The sequence below is a fragment of the Lonchura striata genome, chromosome 12 (assembly GCF_050655825.1).
Source record: "Lonchura striata isolate lonStrDom1 chromosome 12, ASM5065582v1, whole genome shotgun sequence".
Classification (NCBI taxonomy): Eukaryota; Metazoa; Chordata; class Aves; order Passeriformes; family Estrildidae; genus Lonchura; species Lonchura striata.
This window is the reverse complement of record NC_140714.1, coordinates 8,736,314-8,757,251: the sequence shown is the minus strand read 5'-3', so window position 1 is coordinate 8,757,251 and position 20,938 is coordinate 8,736,314. Positions and strand designations below refer to the sequence as shown.

General features: G+C 37.6%; 1 protein-coding gene across 11 annotated transcripts in view; it reads right to left on the bottom strand.

Annotated features, from left to right (window-relative positions):
• The window catches only part of CFAP20DC (CFAP20 domain containing), a 75,658-nt gene extending 60,622 nt beyond the window's left edge, over positions 1-15,036 (bottom strand). For 6 of the 11 annotated variants that reach the window (XM_085590346.1, XM_085590349.1, XM_085590351.1 and 3 more), the window contains exons 1-5: positions 14,882-15,036; positions 7,907-7,993; positions 5,592-5,681; positions 5,032-5,125; positions 3,056-3,128 (exon numbers count right to left, since the gene is read on the bottom strand). In XM_085590346.1, the coding sequence (XP_085446472.1) occupies positions 3,056-3,128; positions 5,032-5,125; positions 5,592-5,681; positions 7,907-7,942 (293 nt within the window). In that variant the 5' untranslated portion in view covers positions 7,943-7,993; positions 14,882-15,036. Of the gene's footprint in view, positions 1-3,055; positions 3,129-5,031; positions 5,126-5,591; positions 5,682-7,906; positions 7,994-11,188; positions 11,385-12,419 lie in introns of those variants that run through there. The other 5 variants (XM_085590352.1, XM_085590356.1, XM_085590347.1 and 2 more) reach the window with 4 other exon arrangements.
• Between the last annotated feature and the right edge of the window lie 5,902 nt (positions 15,037-20,938).

Sequence of the window (20,938 nt, the reverse complement as noted above, 5' to 3'; positions counted from 1 at the left end):
GTGGCAGCACAGCAGAGCGCCATAGCACATTAATACCAAGCACCAAACCTGGACTAGGAGGCAGCAGTTTTCAGTGACAATGGGCATGCTTGCTCTGCAGGTTTTCATGTCAGAGGTGAGGGATCTCATAAGAGAACTCAGACCTCCCCAGCTACAAGTTGTGCCACATGTGATTTACAGCTGTTTACCATGCTAAGATTTGAACAAATTTGAAGCAGCATGAATTTGCCATCACTGAGAGAGGCAGCATGACTCCAGAGCTGCAGCAATGGATGACTAAGTACCATGCCTGAACTGGGAAAAAAAAAGGTTGAGCAATACAAAGGGACTCATACAAGACCACAAAATGTTTCAGTACATAACCAGGAATTGAGCATCTCATTCTTGTTCGCACACCAGACCAGTCTACTCTTTTTATTTGATGCTATGGTACAATTTCAAGGTCTGTTTCCTTACATCAACTGTTCTACTCATTTGCTGTAAAACTTTCCATTACAAGAAGTGCTAATTTCATGTGATACCCAGCACTGAGAAGAACTGTATCAGAAACAAAGTATGACCATGACTGGTATTACAGTTCTTTAAGAATAAATGTTTGAGTGCTTGTCAAAATGTCAAGTGGAAGTACTAACACCCACATGTCCATGTTTTCAGAATTAAAGCAAAGATGACAAAACAAGCCAGCTGCTGTTTTCTTTTACATCCAAATATTTTTTCAAACATTGAGTTACCTTTGCTTTTTCAGAAAAGTAGCAAAATCCATAGCACTGAAGATTTAACAACTGGCTACTGCATTTGCTATAGACAGTTATATTCAGCATTACTAATAGCTTTGCTATTATTTGCTCCAAAGAAGCTATATAAATTACATGCTCTCTACCTTAGTTGTGATTTTATTATGCTTCATCAAATTTTTCATCCACAATCTATTTTACACATTTTTACAGAGATCAATACATTGATTGTTAATGTGGTGGTATTAATCTAATCATGCCACATAAAAAAGTATCTAAAATTTTATTTAGATTTCCTCTGAAGAAAAGATAAACCAGCTAATATATGGTTTGCACATTTCAGTGTTCATGGCAGGAATATTGAATGACTGGTTGACAGCAGCAAGTTAGAAAGTTTAGCTCCACTGATGCCAGCAGTGATGGATGGTCTTAAAGAAATTCTTGTTTGCTGACCAAATCAATCACTGAACAGAATGCAAAAGAAGATGAGGCTCAAACTAAATTCCTATTTCCATCTCTCTGCAGAATGGGAGAGCAAGAAATGTAAAGCTTCATGCCCAGCCAGTACAAAACTTGTCAGTGATTTTACATAAACTAAATTTTGTAGCTTGGCATGCTATCAATTTTCCCTGCTCAAAGATTCAGCACTAAGCAGTCAGGTTGTGTAAGAAACCATCTTTGAACATTAAACTTCAGGAAGCAACAGCACCATCAACATTTTGTCCACAAACAAGCAAGAGATTTCTTTCAAAATATCTGAAAAGAAGGGAACTGAACAGCAGCCACATGGCAAGAAGGACTTGCCTTTATTATTTATTGAATTATCTTAAATCTGCTAGGATAAAATAATGCATTGTCTATTCTGCAAGTCTTGAAGGACTTTATAGGCACAAGTAAGTTATTGTTGATTTCAAATACAAAACTCAGTATTAAAACTATTTTAAAAGAGTTTTTATTAACTTTTTCATACAGCTGCACTAAGTGGGGAACAACTGATATTGTACTTTTGAGACATAAGCACCTTCATTCAAAGTAACTGGAGCTGCAGAGAAAATACAGTTAATATAGTTTATATTCTATGCATTAAACAGCAATATAGTATAGGTTACATAGAATGTATATATAGAAAATACAAAATACATGTATTTAAATCTATACAAGTACCTAAGATTATAGTAAGAACATATATTCTTATGGACATAGTAAAGATGGGAACAGGAAGTAGAAAGAAAAGATGAAGAAAATGTAGTCTAAATGTAAGCTGGAAAAGAACAGTCAAATATGGGTGGGACAGGTGTTAGAAAATGTTTTTATGAGAAAAATAAAATTAGTAGAAGTAGAAAAGAGGTTCTTGTTAAGAAGGTAGCAAATACCCAAAAGAATCAAACTGAAGACGACACTACAAAAAAATATCTGAATTCCTGCACCTATCATTAAATCTCTGTGCCTGCCAAAAGAATATTCATGAGAAGCAAATCTTGGTTTTGAGTTGGTAGTTGGTGTTTGGTCTCTGTGTGTTGTATCACATATCCTGTTTATTTTGTCCCTTTGTCCCTTTAAATGCAAACGTACAGAAAGTCAAACAAAAATAAAATTCTTTCATTTTACAATTTAATTGCTAACTCAATTGATATCATTCAACCCATCCTTTTTTACAGAGCTTCTAATGGCATAATCTTTCTTTTGTTAATCCAATCTCAGATATTCTATGGACTACAAAACTGAGTGAGTTGTGCTGTTTATATATAATATAAACAGATGGTGTCACTTGGGGAGAAATGGTGTCCAAAGCCTGACAACTGCCAAAGTTTAAAACTCTATTAAATCATTTCACACCTAACTAATAAAATGTCTGTTTCTGCTATATCTCTCTTTCTTCACAGTGTGGAAATAATTATACTAATTGAGCACTCCATTTGTTTTTCTAGCTTTTTAGCATTTGTTTGGTTGTGTTTTTCTCCTCCAGTTATTAGAATATGTATTTCTTTTTGCCCTGGACCAAAGGACCCTCTCTTATGACTTATGAATAATTCTCTTATGAATTTTCAGGCAGTCCTCATGCATCAATATTTTCATATGTTTGAAAAATTTGTGCTCCATTTCTTCAGATTTTTCATCATCTTCATTCAGGATTTTGGAGTTTGTTATGTCTTCAAAGAAGTGTCAGTATTTAAAACATCTAAGAAATAATGATCTCATTAGCTTAATTACTTTTTATTGACTTGACAAGTCACCATGCTTAATGCAAAATATGCCACCACAATTAATGACTGTAATCAAGAATTCACTTTAAGTATTCAAAGAAATTTTATGCATCTTACAGTAACTCAGTGGAGAAGTCTTTTCCCAATGGCACAAAAATCTGAAGTGTCAGAAATTGCTGCACCAGTCCCACTAGAAACAGGAAAAAAGAAAAAAAGTGCTGTGTGCATGCAGATGCACGTTTCACTATCCCACATTTCAATTTTGTACCATATGCTATGCTCCTACAACACTATTTCCCAAGGTTCACACAACATACGAATGCGAGAAAAACCTGAAGAAATCCAATTCAAACTGCAATAAAAGTATTGTTTTAAAAGTCCCATCTGTGGCTTTGGTGGAATTCTCATGAAAGCAAAAGGAACCTTTTTTTAAGCTTACAATTTTTGCGCTCCAAGAGCATGAAGACAATAAATTTCCCATAAGAATTATAAAATGAAGTAATACTGTCCTATCAAGATTATCTTATAGTCATGTTACATTTGCAATCATGTTGGTGACAATGTACACATTGCTAAGCAACTTCAACAAAACTCTTAGGTAAGAATGCAATTCAGATCATGACAATGATGCTCAGTGGAGGCTTCTGATTTTTAGAATAATAGTAAAGGAGTTGGACTGAGGGAGAAAACAAAAAAAATTCAGGTAGCTTCCTATCAAGGGAAAACAGTACAAAGCTGTCTGAATTGAACCATATGTTGTTTTCTCAGATATTCCATCAGGGACAATATGGGCTGCTTTTCATTGACTTCACAAGCCTGAACAGCAGCGTTGGCTTCTCCTTTAAAGAATGACAAATCAGAACTTTCTTCTTTTGAGGGTCAAATGACACCTTAAAACTCCAAATTAGATTTGCATGTATAGTATCTTTTATTTTGCAAGAGTATACAAAGTTCCAGTCCAACCAGGAGATGATATACTTGATTAATTAAATATTTGAGGTACACACACCTCAAGAGAAGAGACCAAGACAGAAGGAAACAGAATGGTAACAGATGGAAACTTGACTTCAGTATTGCTGCACTAGGTAAAGTAAATTTAAAACCAAACTATTTTTAGCAGTGATTACCCACACAATAAATTCTTAATCCTCATTTTAATATTTAGCAACAGTTAACAACTGTTTTTCTTTTAATTGTTTACTGTTTGCTATATTAGTTTATTACACCATTGAAAATAAATTCATTTGGCTTCTCAAAAAATACATTGCATTAATATTTAATGAAGATAATAGCCAATTTATTTTATGAAAATCAGATTAAACTTCAAGGCCTTACAGAGTCACCAGCCCAAAGGATTTTATTTTTGGTATTTATTGGAAAAAACTTATGCCTTACTATATACCCTACATTAGAAGTACACTAGAAGATTCCCATTCCATTTGTTTAAAATCACTATCTCAATTTTTCTTCAAAAGCAAGCAGTTAATTCTAAGCCAGCTCAATTCACTCCTACAAGCCTTATGAGGTACAGCACCCTGTCATGGAGTTTAAAGAATATGATGACTGCTGTATTGCAGACTGCTTGGATTCTGGATTATTGTGGTGCAACAGACATCCTGGGAAAATATTCCATAGTACCCTTAAACACTGATTACATAAACACAGCAAAAAATTTGGTATAAATTTATTGTACCACTATCGCTTATTTGATAGAAAAGTAAAAATTATTTAAAAATCCTAAGAAAGGGGACAGGAACCAAGTTCACATTAATTAATGCCAGTAGAATTACTGACTTCAGAAAGTGCTCAATGGAGTCAGAAGTTATTTATCAGACACTGGTCTGTAGCAGGATCAGGTACAGGAGTGAACTTGGCAGCACCAGGACATGTTAGATCTTCCCTACAGCACTTACTCTAATATGGCATTTCTGTAAGTTTACTTATTTGTAACAGACCTGCTAAAAAGTTAATGACAAAACTTTTCCTATGCTGAGTTATGCCTGAACTAAGGGAGAATAATGTTTAGCATTCCAATATAACATTGATGCAATAATCAGAACAGCATCACAGACATTTAATTCTTTGATACTCACAAGTTTGTTTGGTTTCCCTTGGTAGCTTCATTTTGTTGATTAGACTGTTTCCTTCAAGTACAAAAACAAAGCCTTTTAGTTCTTTGTCATATTCCTACAGAAAGGAACAAGAAACATAAGCATCTGGATACAATTCTCCTCCTGAAAACCAACCATGCTCCTAACATATCAGAAATGCAGATGGCACTGCAAGTATGACTGGTTCACATTTGATGGCAAAAATATAATCAACACAAATATGTCCTTTACTTGTATGTTTAATGAACAAATATTGCTGACAAACAGGATTCACGATTCAGTGAGCAAAGCTCAATTCATTGGTTACCAGAGTACCAAAATTACTTTCTAAATATTTAAACTGCAAAATTACACTGTGACCAACTCAGTCTGCAAGCAGGCATATAGAAGTAATTTAAGTAGTCATTTAGTCTGCCATAATGACAGAACTGCAAGTGACAACTCCACTGTCAGGTCAAAGCCCTCATTACTTTCTAATTTTAAGCTTCATTCACATTTTTCTGGTTTATACTCTAGGTTTTACAGATTTCTTTAAAACTTACTTTTGATATAGCTGATGGGTTGCCAAAAATCTTCCATTTTGCTCCTGGGTTCTTGCCTTGAGCACTGAATATTTCAACAAACCGGCCCCCCTATGATAAAATGGTTTAAGAATGCATCATCCAGTCAAATGCTCAGCACTAAATTATCAAGGATCAAGATGAGAACCTAAGAATATCCCTCTGTATCACACTGTTACCACAGTCAGTATTACTGATCAGTCAGACAGCAGAATATCAATAACAGCTTCTAGACTACTATAACATATCAATTTGTGTAGTCAATATTTGGCTTTACTAGAGGATCAGAATTGAAGGAATGCCATGGAGTATTTTAAATTATTTTATCTATTATGTCATTCTCTAAAAAGCAAAATTGTCGTAGATATTCAAAAACCATGCAAAAGATGACTAATTTATATCTGGATAAGATTTATTTCTACAATTTGCTGAATGAAGTGAGTTTTAAAATACGCTGCTAAAAAATAAAAGGTGTTGCAGATTGGATGTTTTGTCTGATTTCCAAAGGAAATGGAATTTACACCATTTGTCTATATATGTGAATGGTTCTGCCTAAATATTTTTTAGTAACTTTTCTACTAGTTACCGATTTTCAACCTGATTTGACCAAACAAAAATTTACTAACTTTTCTGGGCCAATTTCAGCAGTCTGGGAGTAGATCTGTTCCAGTCAGTATCACCATGAAAAGGGTAATGGCTACAGCCTCCACGAGGGAACAGAGAATTACTACTGGAAAAAGACTATTATGGATGTTCCTGTGTCAGGTGAAAACTCCTGGCACAAGAGTATGTGCCCTGCTGGACATCAAGGAATCCAAACACAGGCTCTTGGGGAGGTTAGCTTCATCACTTCTGCTTAAGGAATTACTTGCTTCTAGATTTTTGCCATTTGATGTTGCATTTTTTGTGACATCTGATGCACTCAGCCTACAGTTTGCTAAGCATTTTTCAGCAGCATGGTTGACCTAATCAATCATTACAGCCCTGCCATTCCCTTCTCATTTCTAGTTGCCTGCACTCTCCAATTCTCTTTATGCTCAGCTGCCCAAGCAATTGCCTGCAAGTCAGAATGTGCAAGAGGGGCAAGCAAAAGAAATGCTCCTCATATGAGTTTTTCAGAGAACATCAACTCTGAACTGTTTATGAATTAGGTATTTTCCTCTGCCCACACACACGTGGCAGCTCCAGCCATATGGCTGATCCAGTGACTGGACTTAGTGAGTTCTAAGGAAATTCAAAATGGCATTCCATAAACTGCACTTCAAGATATCTTTTAAACTTACAGTGGAATAATTTTTTAATATGATATACAATCAATTTCCATGTTACCTGATTTATTTAAGGATTACAGGATCAAACTCTCAAAAAGTTAAAAAATATTTTTAACTGTCAAGCTGTATGGGCTTGCAGCAAATCTTGAACAAGTGGCTTTTTCTTCCATCTTTACAAATACATTTTGTTGATAGCACAGCCCTTGAGTCAGCCCTGTTTTGAGGTTAAACTGAACAGGACATGGAAAAATACCAGACATGACATGAAAAAATGTCAAACAAACAGTGATGCAACTTTTGCTGACAAAAGATACTTGGTGCTGTGGAGAATGGTTGGGTCTCATGAAGGGTCCCAGTGAAGTTGGGCAAGGATCTGCCAAACTACACAAGCAACTGGAGGGGAGTATAGGGCATCCCTGGGGAGCACAATCCTGCAAAGCCAGTGGCAGCTAGGCATCAGAAATTCCATGAAAAGCTGAGACAGCCTAGGAACAGCATCAGAAATATCAATTTTGGGTACAGAAGTAGCACATCTGGGATCAGCAGGGAAAATGTAGTTGGGGTAGGCTGTTCCCTTGGGATGGGAGTGGTGCAGAGAAAGGGAGGGTAAAGTGTGGTGGGAAGAGAGGCCAGGAAAGAGTAAAAGGGATAATGAAGCTCCAAATATTGTGACTGCTGTTGTCACAAGCTTGTGCTGGACCAAGGGAATAAACCAACTCCCTTTTCTGACTACACCTTAGGAGCTGGGACTCCTTCCATGACTTCATGGAAGCAGATGTGCCTTCCCTGGCTCACAGGGGCAAAGAACAAATGTCATTGGCAAACTCATGATGTGCCCATTCTAGACCTGACAGCATCAGCAGCTACTCACTAATTCATGACACTTCTATAAAAATACTGAATTATTAAACACTCCAAAACACTCCTGTAGCTGTACTTTTTGCATCTCAGAATATGCTATTTTAATTGAGCTTTCTTAGAGATGAAATGAAAAATGGGTAAAAATTAGAATTATTTCTATTTTACCTGATAATGGTTTCTGAACATTTTCCCAGCTTTCATAGGAAGAAAATAATTTTAGCTTCCAATCAGTAATGACACTTGCAAGCTATGCTGAAAAACAAACAAACAACTTTAAATAGGATTTGACATGAAAAAAATCCTATAATGACAGTCCAGCCATATTTTAAAATATGTGAATACTATTATAAAGTACTTTTCTGAGTAGAAATGTGTTATCAACTGCATTGGAATGCTACTGCAAAAGAATTAACACCAAAATAATATTAATATTGACATTGTCTTGGAAAAAATCATATTTTTGCATCAAGTACCCAGGGCTGCCTTTTCTTATACTCCAAGCAGAACTAGTAATTTTATGTCAGTCTTTATTTTTAATCAACAAAGACTTTTCATTCTTTAAAAACACTTAAAAATAATCTTGAACGCATACTTTTTATTGTTCTTTGTTCTCAAGTGCCCACTGGAAAACATTAGAATCCATTAAAGAGGAGCTTAACATTCAATATAGAAAAATAGAAACATGGAACAGCTGCCACAGAAATCTCTCCATCTAGAGGAATTTGGCAGAGACTTCTGAGACAAGTTATCTTCTTTCACATTCAGCACTCTTCTTTGAGGATGATTACTGTAAGACTCAAACCAAGCACTTCAGTTATCTGAGGGCTGCTCAAGTCACTGTCAATTAAGAGATTTCTGCAGTTACAGAACTGGAACAGTGGAAGGGGAAGGGACTGGCACTGGAAGCTCCTCTTTGATCACACTGAGTGTCTTGGGGCTCACCTGGCATCCACAGAAAGTGAAGAGACCCTGAACATAAAAGGGAGTTGTCACTCCAAAGACAGGGAGAAATCAGCCACAAGAGACAACAAGCACCTTCACTGAGAACTGAAAGTGCTCCTCAGCTCACAGAAGAATCCTTTCACAAGACTCTGCCTCACTTTTATTAACTGAACTTTGCTTTCATGTTCAGTTTGGCTACAAACAAATTAAGAATGAAATTGTTTTTAACTACTGGGTATTTTTTCAGATTGCAACCAGTTTTTTAACAAATAGAAACAATATGCTGACCAGGTGATTATAAATACAGCTTCTCATAATGAACAGTTCAGCTCCCACAACCAAAAAATAACAAAGTTAAAAAAATTATGAAAACATATATGACTACAAATGAACTAGAAATTCAGTGGCAACATGCATGAGTTCATGAAGAATGTATCCATCTAAAGGATTAGGGCAGCATTCTATTTGAAAAAGTAAATAATAATTCATTTATGAAAACATGATGAAATCTATTGATATTTATCCACACTTATTTTAATCAGCAACAATTAAATCTTAAAGTTGTCTGTAAATAAAATAAAAATGGAAAAACAATCAGATATTGTAAATTTATCCCATACTGTTGCCAGAAATATTAGTTCATTTAAATTTTTTTTATTATAAGGAAAATAAAACTTAAAAATCACAGCATTTGTAACAGGTCTATCAAAACTTGTAATTAGTAGTATTTTGATCAAATTTAACTAATATAGTCACTGCACTTCTAAAACACCAATTGCATTATCCTATGTTTTAGAGCATTTTCTATACAGATTTTCCACTTGCTGGCATTCTTTAAAATGACTACATTAATAGTTATATTGAGCTACTTAATTATGAATGAGACATTTTAGAAATACCTTTTGAAGAATGCACTTCTAAAGCAAGTGCATTAGACTTTTCCTTCTCTCTAAATATTCACTTAACATAAAGATCACTTATTTCTGGAATCACTGTTCATATTTCTGTCTGCAGCCCTATTTTTGTTATTATCTACAGCCTTTAAACAAGCCAGAACTACTCAAAATTGTATGATTCATGTCTTAGTGAGAAGTAGTGGCACATGAAACTCATTTCAGTGACCTACTGTTTTAATTTCCTTTGCCAGAGCAGAATGTGAAGGGCCTGTAGTGAATGAGAGACAGGAGCCAAGCCCTCCTGATGAGTGCATCCCTGTAACTCACACTCTGATGCTCTTGTCATTCTAGGACTGAGGGTTTTACCATCACCCAGTTTTTATTTATTATTGATTTTAAGTGAAGATGTAAAAGGATACACTGCTTTTTCCTTGGGTCAAAGCACTTTCACTAACTTTTGCTTTAAAGATCAGTTTCAGACTTGCCAAGCATCATGCACCTAGCACAGCCCTCACATATTCTGCAGTTCTGTTATACTTTATTACATCTCAGGAAAAATACTATAACTAAATAAATGCGAGGAATTCTGGTCTAAATAAATGTCAGGATTCTGATGTCACTGTATAGAAAGTTTAAGTTCTGAGACTGAAAAAAATATCTCTTTCAGGGACTACTACCAGTATTCTGGCTTAAAATCTGTCACCAGTGCAGTTGTGTTTCAAACTGATACTCATATGGACAAGGTACCTTATCTCCTAATCTGCAGAACTCAGAAAACTGATGACTCTTGAAGGTACCAAATTCATAACCAGGTGACTCTTCCTAACTTCAGTGGAAGGCAAACTGACCCAAAGTTTATAGGCATTTGTGTTTTGACAAGTCATTCAACTACAAAGCTGATCATTGTAAATATCTCTGTGAAATCAGTGAAATGTCAGTTTGTTTTTCATTAAGGCAGGAAAAATCCTGCAAGTGACATTGCAATACATCTTTGCTCTTATATTGCTTAATTATAACTTACCAAATTTCATTACTACAAATGAACACTAGAAATTACCTATCCTATTAAGATTGGTAGCCACTAAAACCATTAAGTGAATGACATATTTGTCACAAAATTACTGAGGTAATGTTAAAAAGTGCTTCCATTATGCATCAAGTACTATTGTCTTTAATTATAGTAAGCTATTTTTAAAGGAGAAAGCAGTCTGGAAAATTGATATTTGTGGTATTTATCCTCTTTTCACCTTTCCTCTTCCCAGTCCCTCCAGAAAGTCTAAAATCCAAGAGTACTTAAAATCCAGAGAGACTAAAAAAATCAACAGCCATTTGAAATGTAAGTCCTCATTTTTTTGCATAGTTATCAAATAAATAGGACTTTTATGACATCTTCATATAATGCCATAAATTTACTAATTTCTCATTTTTCAGTCACATATCAAAATTATTTTTTTATTGTCCTGAACCATGTACCATGAACTATGTATGTCTGTCCAACTGGAAATACAGGCCTAATGTATCAGTCAATAACAAATAATCAAGAATGTAATTTATAAAGGTAAGCAGCAATGAAAGATTTATCTTTTAATAGATTCCTATCCAAGTTTACCTTGTGATGTCTTGGTTTGTGCAGTGACTTTGAACACTAGTTTCACCATGCTTCTTACATCAACAATAGCAGTATCAAAAAGGGCCCCTTATTCCTTCCATTCACCCAAGCCACTCAGTACTCTGCAAAAATATCTCCATTCTATGACAGGTTCTTATGTCTATTTCAATAATATTTGGTGTTTATGTAGCCCCAGATTCCAACAATTGGTCCTTTGAAAGTGACAAGCAAAAAGAGTATTTCACAAACAGCCAGTGCAAAAAGACACTCATGCTTTCTTAATCTAATTAGTGCTAAGCACTGTTCTAAATCCAGGAGAGACAGGGATGGACAGACTCACACACACCTAAACCCCTTCACAGGCATGGTTAGTCCCTTATCTTAAAAGACACCAGTTACATAAGTATAAGAATATACAAGCTTCTGATCAATATCCCAGTGTTGGAAAAGCTATGTTTAGTTAAGACATTTTTATTCCAAAGTCATATCTGTGAAGAAAAATAAAGTGAATTTGCACATACTACTAATTTGCATTGAAAAACGACAGGAATACACTATTTCTGGCAGGGCACACAGGCTTAGCCCCAAGACTGTTCATACATATAACTCACCATCATGGGCCCAAAGCCAGAGCTGATTTATGGTGGCTGGGACACGCCAGGGAAAGCAGTTCATCACCAGTGAAGGGTTTTAGTATCTCCCAGACAAATGAATTCCACATATTAAATATTTAAAGCTGAGTTTGTAACACCACTATATATTTTCTCAAAATACAAGTTACCATAATAAATGAGCAGAAAGACCATTAATAAGCTATTGCAAGACTACCGCTGCTCCAACGGGCGACGCTTTTACGCACAACGTACAGAATTAAGGGGGGGGGGGGGGGGGAATAACTTAAAACCGAGGCTTTCGCTTTATAAAAATTGGACAGCAAAACGCTTTGACACAAGACCCGCGACCACCTGCGGGCTCCCCTTTCCCTGCGCAGCTCCAGCGGCACGGCCGCGGCTCCGCTGGGGTCGGGACGGGGATGGAGGACGGGGATGGAGGACGGGGATGGAGGTCGGGGATGCAGGACGGGGGTCGGGGCTGGGGATCGAGGTCGGGGATGGAGGTCGGGGATGCAGGACGGGGATGGAGGACGGGGATGGAGGTCGGGATCGGGGCCGGGCTCAGGATGGGGGCCGGGGCCGCCGAGCCCGGGCGCTCGGTCGCCGCCGGGTCTCACCTGTGTGAGGGCGGCGGGGCCGTTGAAGATGGCGGCGCGGCCCCTGAGGGTCGGTACCAGCCCGGGGGCAGCGGCGGCCGCGGCTCCTCGGGGCCCGTGGGCTGCGCTGCCCGCGGTCCCCGGCCCCGCACCAAGCCACTCACAAATGGCCGAGGCTGTGGCCGAGCCCGTGCTGGTCCCTCACAGGTGCCCCCAAGCGTGTGGGAGACGACGCCGTGTCACCCAGGGCTCCTGCAGGCGCCTCAAGTGCAAATGTCGTTGACATGTCAACTCATGAAACGTATTTGCCCTTTCCCCTTTAAGGGTGAATTCTCAAAAATGTGAGCTTTTTTTTTTATTTTTTTTTTTAATTTTATTTTTTTTTGTTTGTTTGTTTTGAGAGAGATGAAGGGTGAGCTACAGCAGCCACATCACAGTCCTTGGTTTTTAAAGAATTAGTGGCCTCAGAGCTCTGGCATTTTTCCCTACAAGGGGGAAGCAAGGACAGCCCCATTAGTTTAACATCACTTGCAAGTACAAGCAAACACCTCCCGATGGCTTCAAAAACCTCTGGGAACAAGGTTATGGGGAAGCAGTTTGATCTGTGGTTTTATAATGAGATACTAGTCAAAGAAGATTGTCCCTTGAAGTGACTGCTTTTTTGATCACAGCATTTCTTCGTGAAACTTTGTAGCCTTTTCACAGAAAAGTACTGGGATACCGTTTTCCTCATCAAAGTGTGTCTTAATGTTTCTTTGAAGAGCAATTATTTAAGAACCTTGTAACCCATCACAGCATAATGAAATACATGAACTGGAAGGGCTGAGCCACGGATGGGACCTTCTGTACTCAGCTCACCATTGCTCTGCTCACCTTCCTCGCTTTTTGTCCTGCAGGTACCATCCTTATTTTGCCAACGAAGGGGATGAGTTAAATCAGTTTTAGAATGTATTTAGCATTCTCATTTTACCTTAGGATTTTTAAAGAAATCCAATGTTGTTTTATCATACACTGGATTACACTGATTAGAGTTCTTAGGTATTGGAGATAAGGAAAACAATAATACTAAAGCAGAGCTACAGGTTATTAAATAAAACCTGTTAATACAACAAGGACAGAAGATAGGCGATTATAGGAAAAGAAAGGTTAAAAAACCATTGTGGAGTTCTGTAGCCAACAGAAACTACATAGTTCATTACATATGGTTTAACCTGAAGTCGTTCTGAAATTAATTACACATAGTACTGGATCTAAAAACTATGCACCCTTTCTGACAGGAGTTATGCTAAGACCTGAGTAGTTTAGAAATTCCAGTTAAAACCTGAAATTTGGGCTGAAGAACCTAAAGTTGAAATGGTGTATGAAGCAGCCATCTGTGAATGTAAGGTGTAAAGAGCTACCTGACTTCTGGGGGCAAAACTGGGCTGCTCAAGTACCCTTTGCCATCTGCCACTGGAAACTGGTTTTAGGCATACTGTGAGGGGAATTTGTTTTCCCTGTCTTCTTCCAGTTTTACAGAAAAAACTCATATCTTGTGACCCAAAAATTGCAGGTAATGTAAGACTGGCTAGGAATCTTGTGTCATTAAATTTAGTCCATCCATAGCCTGGGCACATCATACTTCCATAGTCTGTTTTGGAATTATGGTGATGTGGGAAAAACTGTTGAATTCTTTGAGATTGCACCTGTGGACTGGCTATAGTTGATACCTGAGTTGCTAGGTTATGCACTTTCCTTTGGTTGAGTATTTGAAGCCTCTGTGCAGTGTACATCTACTAAAGCCCTGGAAAGGCAGAGTTCTCAGCAAGTGCTTGGGTAATAATTTGGGAAAAACTGAGAAGTCGTATACATTTATCTTCACCTCTTACATGTTAGAACATATTTCAGTGAAGAGATTTCTATTGTGTCTTGGACTAGGAAAATTGAACACAGGAACATCCCTTTTTCTCATAAATAACCCAAGCATAAGGTGTGGTTAGGTCTCCTGTCTTAAATTAAAATACTAAGAAGTTAGGAGCATCATGCTGGGAAATGAAATTATTTAATTTAGAAGAGTATTCAATGTGCATTAGATATCTGATGTGTGATATTAAACCCAGCCATTTTTAAAGGACCCCCACTGACATAGCTTGGATTTATATTCACAGGAATAGTTCTGTATCTTCCTTCATCCTTTTCTGACTTAGCCTTATTGCATGTCATTGCTCCCACGTGGAGCAGTCTCCCTTTTCTCTGTGTAAAGCTCTATTTCAGCTCTAATGACCATTTGCCAGTCTGTTCAGTATTCTTCTGAATTGGTTTGGTTTGTGCTTTTTAAATCTGTCAGTTCACGTAGTTTGGAGATCTCTTGTCTTTCTAGTTCATACTGTATTTTGTAAAATGTTATGTTTTGTCTTGAGATCTATATATATTATAAATGCTATTTAAGCTAAAAAAAGAAGACACCCAGCCATGCTATGAAATTTTTTGTAGTTCCTTCTTACCATTCTTGATGTGCAGGAAGGGAAACACGATGTGAGCTGCTGCTTGCTCTGCCTTCACTTGGTAACAGCTACCATGGAGCCAAGGCGTGCTTGCCCCAGTGCCAGGCTACTCTGCCTTTCCTCTAAACATTCCTGCTCAGCCAGTCGCCTTCCTAGGAGCATGTTTGCCAAGATTACATCATGCAGGGTAATTTAACTGCCTAGTCACCATTGTATCCACTACTATTTGTGGCTAAATAGTTAGCCAGCATTCATGGTTGTAGAAAGACAATTAGCACAGGGTTAAAAAGATTATTAAATTATTCCTCTTTTATGTTTTGTTTGGTTTATTTTGAGGCAACTGATATCTGTTTACAGATTAAAAAAATGTGGTATCATCTGAAGAAAGGCAGTGAATTTCTGTAACTGAAAGATCCATCAGCTTTATGCAATGTATGTGCTAATCCCCTTCTTTTCTTCAGGGTAGTTCATTAAAGCTATGTAATAGCAAGGAAAGGGTACAGGAAAAGTGAAAACCTGCCATGGTTTGCCTTAGTGTTGAATCAACCTGTGCTTAAGTCGGGCAAGTTAGAGTGAAAAACATATACAGGTTCTCTTTGCACCTGATACCGTGCTTTACAGGAGTTATAGTCTTCATACACCCCAAACTATACCAATCATTGGTTGTTTCATTTCAGCTTTGCAGTGCAAAAGGATATTTTGTGTACTGCCTTTTGTAGTTTGGTCATGCTTCTTTGATTCAGAGAATTTTTGAATAGGATTATAGAAAAATAGCCTCTGGATGACTGCTGGAAACTTGAAATAGCATAGCCACTCTTCTCTGTCCAGTAAATCCATTAAATGATCAACTATTGATTTTTATAACAATTAAGGTGCCAATGATTTCTTAAGAAATCATTGTACATTTTCTGTATTATGCACTCAGCACATTATCTATTGTAAATCAGAGGAGAGTGTTCTCAGTCTGGAATGAAATGATCTTCAAGCTGTTCTCAGAATGAAACCATCTCCACACCAGTCCAGTGCTGCACAGAGTTTTGCCTCTGAACTGGACCAATGGTCTTTATCCTATTGATTGTAGTGTGTATATACAGAAAATGTAACCACTGTAATTTGCAATTATTGAGACTTCTTAAGGCAGGTAGTTTACAGTACCTAAAAAGTTTACAGTACCTGGTAACTTGCCCAGACAAGAATAAAAATTGGAATTTCAGGAGCAGTGTCATGATCCAGTGTTAAAATGGATGGCTGTCTGGACTCACAGAGGAATTTCTTAATCTCTCCATCACATAGTTTGTACAAAGAACTAGAATGCCATAGAGTATTTCCTTTAAAGCAGCATAAAATAGTAGAAAAATATGGGTTGCAATGGGTCAAAATAAAATCTTCTATTCTGACATTTCCTGTGTTCTTTTGTGCTGAGATGGGATAAACACAGCCTTTATTTGTTCTGATAACTGTGGGGCTTATTTTCCTTTCTCTCCACCTTTGATTTTATTTTTACTGACAAGATAAAAAAAACAAGTCAATATATAGTTTGATGTTGCTCATCCAACTTGTCAGATTTTTGTTTAGTGTTTTGATACTGCTTTTTCATTCAATTATTGTTCACATTGCTAGGGTTTAAGGTTTCTCATAGTAGGCACTTCATATAAATGCCTCTGTTGTGTTATCTTTTAAATTTTTTTTTTTTCAGAAATATGAGCACTTTTAAATAAAGTTCTTTGCACATTTGGAATATAAATAAACATACAAACACAAATACAAATTTTGAGAAATAAAGAGCATCTTCATTTTTCAATTAATTCCTTTGGGCTGAGTCACTGGATTCCATGCAGCATTCTTCATTTTAGGTCTTACAAAATTGTTCTCTGAAAAAAAGTCTTCACAGAGACATATCATGCAGATTTGTGCCCAAAGATCCTCCTGTCTTACAACTTCAACTTCCTCTGTCTCTCGTAATACCTTTAACACAACAATCCCACTTAGTTTTTCCTTTTCTTCTATAATATTTTCACATTTCTACATTCCTAGTAATTTATCTTATATGTTGACTAGTTTCTGCTTTCTTAAAACTCTTCCTGCAGTGCAGAGATCCCAGATGTCAAAACTCCTTTCTGTGTGTTTTTTTATTTCTGCTCAGCAGCCAGAAAAGAAAGTCTGTGCTGTGGTGTGTCCAGCAGGAGCTGTGCTGAGTGGACAGCCAGGGAGTGCATGTCAGCCTGGCTGCTGCCAAAACAAATGAGTAGTGACTTCATTTCTTCCCACCTTTCACTAATGGCAGCATCAATTACATCTGTTCTGCATCCTGCTGTTGATTCTCATAAACCTTTCAGAAGCTTAATGTCTTAGGATATTCCATATGAAGTAAGATTAAAAAATGTCACCAATTTTGAGGGGAAGATTTAGAGTACTTGACCTAATGTCTTGCATTTCTATGTAATACAATGTATTCTGAAAGTTGATTGTCTTTGGTCTTTTGTTCATATCTTTGATCTGAAATGTAAATCAATATTTACTGTGTTTTGACTGAGTAGCTGGTTGTCAAAACCTCCAAGGCTAGGGGAGGTTAAAGCTGTGTTCCTCTTTCAGACGCAGCCAGCTTTTATTTTCTGCTGTAAGCAGACTGAAAAGGAGGGGAGTCATGCCTTAGATAAATTTGTGGTAGGTTCATTTTAAACAACTTAAAACAAATGTTTCTGTATATTTCTTAGAGGGAGCTGACAAATTCTTCTTTCATGAGGGGAGCATGAACAACTTTAAACATACCAAAATGAATCTGATATTCCCTTTATACATTTATATTTTTTCTTGCAAAGACTTGGTAGTAGACAATGTGACATAAATACATTGCTCCCTTCCAAAGCATGAATTCTATATGACTTTAACTGAGTCCTCTTGAAGGATAAAACTTGAATTAATCTAAATTTCATTTTACATTAATGAACCATGTTCTGGGGGTTGCTGTAGAGCAGCAGCCGCCCCCACAGAGGATAGTTTGTGGAGTAGCACATTTATTTACTTTTTACTTCAGGATGTATTGCTAAGGTGAAAGCTCACAGTGCTTTTGTGTGCACTGGTGATCCGAGCTGTCACAGAACTAATATAGTTTGAATGCTTTCATCATTAGATCTTATGAATAAAGCCAGATACAAAGTAAGTGTCGACTAAGAGACTTCAGGGAATTGCTAAAATACAAAAAGTTTTTCAATCTCTTAAATTTTTGTTATGTTACCCTCCGCTTCTGGAGAAGTTTGGGATGCAAACCAAACTGGCATAATTCAGGAGTCCCACACACCACTGCCATCATGATGATGTGAAACTGTGTTTATTGGCTCAGTTTTTCATGAATGTCATGAATCCGGGAGAAGAGGTCACATTTTTGTCTTGTCCCTTCTCTGTCCGAACTTTCTATTCTTTTTGGAACTTGCTAGAGGTGTAACTTTCTACCAAGGCTGCTGTAGACTATACTACACCTTGATACAACATGAATCTAAAACAGGGAAGACTGGGGAGGTTCTGTGTCCTGGGGTGGCTGCTGAGATGAATAGGGATACTCAGGTCCCAGGCATGATGGAATTTGGGTGCAGGGGCAAACATTGGCACAGGTGTCACATTAGCCACTAATAGAGGTTTGGGTTATGAGAAATGGTGAACAGTGCTTGGATAAAATATACAGCACCTGGCACTTTTGCAAAAAATCTTTCAGTAACTTGTACTTTTGGCTACTGCTCAGGACTGATTTGATGGAATACATTGAGGATAAATCTATAGGGACATCGTTGATAAGATAACTAATTTTCTATATAGGAAAATGCAATTGGACTTCTCTAGCTGGACTGTAGTTGTGTATGTGATCTGGCACTTCCTAGGGAAATTAGGGATAATGCTAATCAGAAAGTAAGTTGCAAAGCAAGTAAAGAATCGTGAGGGTTTGGGAGCTACAGGAGACCCTAGAAAAATTTAATTGAAGGACTAGGTTACAGTACAATTTTTAAGCACTAGTCTTCTGACTAATTTTTGGTATTTTTATTCACATAATTCTCCCAAAAAGGAGATGTGTACATGTGAATTATACAGATGAAAGAACTCTAAATAGGAGCAGTCTGTCAGTTAGGAAGAAGTGGATGAACTCAAGGCCTGGACTAGTGAAAATCAGATGAAATTCACTGCTGTGTGGTACAAGGTCATGCATTTGGAGACTAATAAGTTGCAAGCTTGTGTATGGGAAATGACTGAGGAAGCAAAAGTGCTGAAGCTAAAGAGCAGTGTTGGCAAAAGGACAAATGAGCATAAAGCAATCATAAATACAATTAAATTTGGAAACTGGAAGGACATTTTTACTTGTTGATGAAGTAAAATTCTGGAGCAGTTTTCCCCTGAGAGTTGTAGGGGCAAAGAAAAATTAAATTTAAAGAAGGGAGATTTAGATAATTTGTTAGGAAGAAGTTCTTTGTGAAGAAGGTGGTGAGAAACTGGATCAGGTTACCCAGAGAAATTGTGGATATCCCATCCCTGGAAGTGTTCAAGACCAGGTTGGATGGAGACCTGAGCAACCTGATCTGGTAGAAGATGCCCCTGTGTCCCTGCCTCCATGGCAGGGGAGTTGGAACAAGATTTTTAAGGTCCCTTCCAATCCAAACTATCCTATGATTCTGTGATACCAAGTTCTGCTTATTCCTTGAACCTTACATGTAGCTTCTGCATATTCTTTATTTAATGTAAGTAAAACAAACTACAGAACTTTTTCCACAAAGGCACCCTGAGACATGAAGTGACAAGTTTGTAGGACATCTGTTTGGACTGAGGAGGAGTTGGATATTTGAGAGTAATTAATTAATGGATTCACTGTGCTTCTTGTAGTTGTGCCACCACTGCAAAATGAGAGTGAAGGAGCAAAAAATGCTTTGCATCTGTCAAGGCCAGCGTGCCAATGTGTGGAGATCACAGCAGGGAGAACAGGACTAGCCAGTACAAAATGTTTCTTTGCTCTTGTATCCTTTTAAAAGATTCTTTTCATGTTTTAGTTCCATGCAAAGAGCCAGATCCTCATTTGTGGCTCCATATGAAGGTGACTTAATGTCCATCTTTTATGCCACAAATTCTCTGAAGCCATCCAGCTTCTGCTGCACTTGTGGTGAAAGCTCTCCTCTGATTTTTCTGCCAGTGTCTGTAGAAGCTATGCTGAATGCAGCACATTCAGGGTGTATTGGAAATGTTCTGTTTCTTGCCAGTGTGTGGCTAATGGGCTTTAGGGCTGCTTGAAGCCATTAGAGCAATGAATGGCAGCTGGCAAGCAAAGTGGGATCAGGCTCAGTGGGGAGAGGGATCTTTTTGTATAGCCTGGGGTGATTGAGAGGAGAATGAGGCCACTGTCTCCTGTGGCTTCTGTGCAAGGTCCTGCAAATCCTGTCAGCATTTTCCCATAAGGATGAGTAGGAATGCTCTGGGGGAATACTCTGAAGTTTGGGCAACAAAGTTGACTGTTTCAGGCCATATTTTGGTTGTGTGGGGGGCATTGGCACTGACTTGAAATGTGAAAGAGGTCCCTGTAAAGAGCTGCAGAAATGAGGTATTTTGCACTGGGTTTCCTGCTGTGATCCCTATACTCTGGCACTGCAACCATGGCAGATGCATGGCACTTTTGTTCTCTCATTTTCGCTCTGTGGCTGTGATATCCACTACATCAGACACTGAGTACCTATTATGCACACTCTCAAATCCAGTCAGTTCTTTCTCTAAGTAAATATGTTGTACAGATTCTGGTTTCTTTGGAATATTTTTTTGTTGCTTGGCATATAAATTTATATTCAGAATATCTACCTTTTCATTTTTAAACTACTGACAGGCTAATCCACAGTTGGACACGTTTCTTTTATTCACATCTGTGGTAAATGTTATATGTTCTATGGTGACCTCTGCAATCTGCTCATGGTGACTTTATCAGAGATCTGTGACCTTCTGGATACACTGGGGAGGATCCTTCACACTCTGGTCCACAACAGAGAAAGACTCAAAGTAAATGGGGGTTTGTGAAGGTCTGCCTACGTCTTCTGT